The sequence below is a fragment of the Babylonia areolata genome, chromosome 14 (genome assembly GCF_041734735.1).
Source record: "Babylonia areolata isolate BAREFJ2019XMU chromosome 14, ASM4173473v1, whole genome shotgun sequence".
Taxonomy (NCBI): Eukaryota; Metazoa; Mollusca; class Gastropoda; order Neogastropoda; family Buccinidae; genus Babylonia; species Babylonia areolata.
The window spans coordinates 14,568,176-14,573,175 of NC_134889.1; the positions used below are offsets into that span (position 1 = coordinate 14,568,176).

Here is a 5,000-nt window from a genome sequence, read left to right on the forward strand (position 1 = left end):
GGCAGGCAGGCAGACAAACAGACAGGCAGGCAGACCAACAGACATATATATATACAGGCAGAAAGGCAGACAGACAGGCAGGCAAACAGAGAGAGAGAGAGAGACAGACAGACAGGCAGGTAGACAGACAAACAGACAGGCAGACAGACAGGCAGGTAGACAGACAAACAGACAGGCAGACACACATACAGACAAGCAGACAGACAGGCAGGTAGACAGACAAACAGACAGGCAGACACACATACAGACAAGCAGACAGACAGACAGACAGGCATGGAGACAGAGAGGGAGGAAAGCGGTTTGAGATGGCTGTGTGACACGTTGCCTTGTAGTAGTTGTTTTTGATGACGTAGCCATAGTGGTTCAGGCCCAGCGCCAGCCACAGGATGTAGAAGTCCTTCTGCTTCAAGACGTCCACGGGACTCATGTCCCTGGGTTCTGCCTCCGCTCTGAAAGAGTTTCAGCTTCGGTTTCACTCCCTCAAAGAGGCGTCACTGCGTTCGGACAAAATCCATAATATACGCTACACCACACACAGTGGAGCTGGGGAGACAGAGGGGGGAGGGGGTGGGGGGTGGGGGGGGTGCGGGGGGGGGGGGGTGTGGGGGGGTGGGGGGGCGGGGGGGGTTATAGGTACAAGAACATGCCCAGCATGCACATCCCTGAAAACCGAGTATGGATGTCTATACGGCGGGGATGAAAACGGTCATGCACCGACGTATGAGCCCACTTATTAAACATACGAGTGAACGTGAAAGTTGCAGCCCAGGAACGCAGAAGAAGAACACACACACACACACACACACACACACACACACACGGCACACACACCGAGACAACTTTTTGCGGAGTTAACGGCAAGGTCACGGTATTAAAACAAAAACGAAACAAAACAAAAACATGACAAACGAACAGCACAAAAAGAACAATGACAAAAACAAGAACTCTATACGCTCGTGGAAACACACACACACACACACACACACACACACACACACACACACACACACACACAGTCAATCAACCAATCAAACCGAGCCTCACTGGGCGCTTTGAGAGGCGGCGTCACTCTGCAGCTCAACCTCGTTCAGCTCCCCTGCTGACGTGGACTCCTTATTGATGATTGGTTTCAGCTCTGTGCTCTCTGGCTCCTCAACCTGTTCACACAGATAGCTGACTGACAGACTGACTGACTGACTGACTGACTGACAGATTGACAAACTTACCAAACAGCGGCCCAACCAACCAACCAACCAACCAACCACCGTCCCAACCAGCCAACTAACTAAGCAAGCAGCTAAAAAAAAAAAAAACGAACTATAAACGGGGAAAAAAAGAAAAAAGAAAAGAAAAAAAGATTGAAAGAACACTGCACAAGTGAATAACGAATAAACGAATAAATAACGATAGAAAGATAACTAAACGCGACTGAATAAAAGCAAAAAGTCGGTGACAACACACCATCAATGTGAACACTCCCCGCTTCCAGCTACGTTCATTCCAACCACCATCATCATCTTCATCTTCCTCCTACTTTCATTCCAACCACCATCATCATCCTCATCTTCCTCCTACTTTCATTCCAACCACCATCCTCATCCTCATCTTCCTCCTACGTTCATTCCAACCACCATCATCGTCTTCATCTTCCTCTTACTTTCATTCCAACCACCATCATCATCCTCATCTTCCTCCTACGTTCATTCCAACCACCATCATCATCCTCATCTTCCTCCTCCTTTCATTCCAACCACCATCATCATCTTCATCTTCCTCCTACTTTCATTCATTCCAACCACCATCATCATCCTCATCTTCCTCCTTTCATTCCAACCACCATCATCATCTTCATCTTCCTCCTACTTTCATTCATTTCAACCACCATCATCATCCTCATCTTCCTCCTACTTTCATTCCAACCACCATCATCATCCTCATCTTCCTCCTACGTTCATTCCAACCACCATTATCATCCTCATCTTCCTCCTACTTTCATTCCAACCACCATCATCATCCTCATCTTCCTCCTACTTTCATTCCAACCACCATTATCATCCTCATCTTCCTCCAACGTTCATTCCAACCACCATCATCATCCTCATCTTCCTCCTACTTTCATTCCAACCACCATCATCATCCTCATCTTACAAAGAAGGCGTTGGACTTCTGATCCAGAGGTTACGATTGATTGATTGATATGGATACTTACATAGCGCCTATCCTCGGTCAGAGACCAAGCTCTAAGCGCTTTACAAACACGGGGTCATTTACACAACAGGCTGCCTACCTGGGTAGAGCCGACTGACGGCTGCCATTGGGCGCTCATCATTCGTTTCCTGTGTCATTCCATCACATTTCAGGTACGCACACATACACTCTCAGATAAACATGTAATATTTGACATTTTGCGTGGATGACCGGATTTTATTTGGTTGTTTTTTTGTTGTTGTTTTTTTGTTTTGTTTTGTTTATTTACCCCGCTATGTAGGAAGCCATACTCCGTTTTCGGGGGTGTGCATGCTGGGTATGTTCTTGTTTCTATACCCCACCGAACGCTGACATGGACTACAGGATCTTTAACGTGCGTATTTGATCTTCTGCGTGCGTGAACACACGAAGGGGGTTCAGGCATTGGCAGGTCTGCACATAATTATGTTGATCCGGGAGATCGGAAAAAAAAAATCCCCACCCTTTACCCACCTGGCCCCGCCACAGAGATTCGAAACCCGGGACCCTCAGATTGAAAGCCCAACGCTTTAACCACTCGGCTATCGTGCCCGTGATCAGTGGTCAGGGTTCGAGGCCCCGTTTCGGCAGTGTGTTGTGTCCTTGGGAAAGGCAAGTTACTCCGGTTTTCCAGCCAACTCCAGCAACGTGTGGATGGGAACGTGGCTTCAGTTGGGGGAGGGTTAAAACGATGGAAGGAGAGGACTGGGCCCCGCTTCACTTTGCCGTGTTCTAGACAAAGTGAATACGAATTCAGTTCACTGCCCCGATGGCCGTATGAGACCTTTGATTAATCAGCCTTCGTGCTAATGGCATGGTTCGAACCAGTTGTGTACTGTATCGCCCCCCCCCCCCCCCCCCTCTGGCCATTGTGATGTCTTACCGAGGTTCTGTTGTGATTCCTCCCTCCCTCATCCTCATCTCATTCTGACCTGCTCCCCCTCACCTCTCCTCCTACTCCTCCTCCTCCTAACCTCGTCCTCACCTCAAACTGCACGCCTCATCAACCCAGCATCCACCGCCTTCCTCCCTCCCAAGGGGGAAGAGCGACCTCCTCATCACCTCATCTCAATCTCATGTCCACCACCTCCTCCCCTCATCCTCACCATCTCACCTCATCCTATCCTCATCCTCACCTCATCTTATAGCATCACCCTCACCTCATTTTCACCTCATCTTTACCTTCTCACCTCCCTACCTCATCCTCACCTCATCTTGACCTCATCCTAACATTCTCACCTCATCCTCACCTTACCCAATCTAGGCCTTCTCCCCCACATCGTCCACACTTTCTCTCTCATCTCCCCCCTCCTCACCATCCTGCTCATCTCACCTCATCCTCACTCCATCTTTACCTTCTCATCTCATCCTAACCCCTCCTCACCTCATCTTCACCTCATCTCACCTCATCCTCACCATCCTGCTCATCTCACCTCATCCTCACCATCCTGCTCATCTCACCTCATCCTCACCATCCTGCTCATCTCACCTCATCCTCACCATACTGCTCATCTCACCTCATCCTTACCTTCTGTTCATCTCACCTCATCCTCATTCCCTGCTCATCTCACCTCATCCTCACCTCCTGCTCATCTCACCTCATCCTCACCATCCTGCTCATCTCACCTCATCCTTACCATCCTGCTCATCTCACCTCATCCTCACCATCCTGTCCACCTCACCTCATCCTCACCATCCTGCTCATCTCACCTCATCCTCACCATCCTGCCCACCTCACCTCATCCTTACCATCCTGCTCATCTCACCTCATCCTCACCATCCTGTCCACCTCACCTCATCCTTACCATCCTGCTCATCTCACCTCATCCTCACTTCCTGCTCATCTCACCTCATCCTCACATCCTGCTCATCTCACCTCATCCTTACCATCCTGCTCATCTCACCTCATCCTCACCTCCTGCTCATCTCACCTCATCCTCACTTCCTGCTCATCTCACCTCATCCTTACCATCCTGCTCATCTCACCTCATCCTCACCTCCTGCTCATCTCACCTCATCCTCACCATACTGCTCATCTCACCTCATCCTCACCTCCTGCTCATCTCACCTCATCCTCACCATACTGCTCATCTCACCTCATCCTCACCTCCTGGTCATCTCACCTCATCCTTACCTCCTGCTCATCTCACCTCATCCTCAGCATCCTGCCCATCTCACCTCATCCTCAGCATCCTGCCCATCTCACCTCATCCTCAGCATCCTGCCCATCTCACCTCATCCTCAGCATCCTGCCCATCTCACCTCATCCTCAGCATCCTGCCCATCTCACCTCATCCTCAGCATCCTGCTCATCTCACCTCATCCTCACCTTCTGCTCATCTCATCTCATCCTCACATCCTGCTCATCTCACCTCATCCTCACTTCCTGCTCATCTCACCTCATCCTCACTTCCTGCTCATCTCACCTCATCCTCACCATCCTGCTCATCTCACCTCATCCTCACCATCCTGTCCACCTCACCTCATCCTCACCATCCTGTCCACCTCACCTCATCCTCACCTCCTGCTCATCTCACCTCATTCTCACCTTCTGCTCATCTCACCTCATCCTCACCTTCTGCTCATCTCACCTCATCCTTACCATCCTGCTCATCTCACCTCATCCTCACCTCCTGCTCATCTCACCTCATCCTCACATCCTGCTCATCTCACCTCATCCTCACCATCCTGCTCATCTCACCTCATCCTCACCTTCTGCTCATCTCACCTCATCCTTACCATCCTGCTCATCTCACCTCATCCTCATTCCCTGC

At 50.1% G+C, this 5,000-nt stretch overlaps 1 protein-coding gene across 1 annotated transcript in view; it reads right to left on the minus strand.

The window, feature by feature from the left end:
- Nucleotides 1–5,000, minus strand: part of LOC143289856 (apicoplast pyruvate carrier 1-like) — a 26,053-nt gene that overhangs the window by 6,669 nt on the left and 14,384 nt on the right. The window contains exons 7-8 of the mRNA XM_076599049.1: nucleotides 1,045–1,157; nucleotides 326–449 (exon numbers count right to left, since the gene is read on the minus strand). Coding sequence (XP_076455164.1) covers nucleotides 326–449; nucleotides 1,045–1,157 — 237 coding nt within the window. The remainder of the gene's footprint in view (nucleotides 1–325; nucleotides 450–1,044; nucleotides 1,158–5,000) is intronic.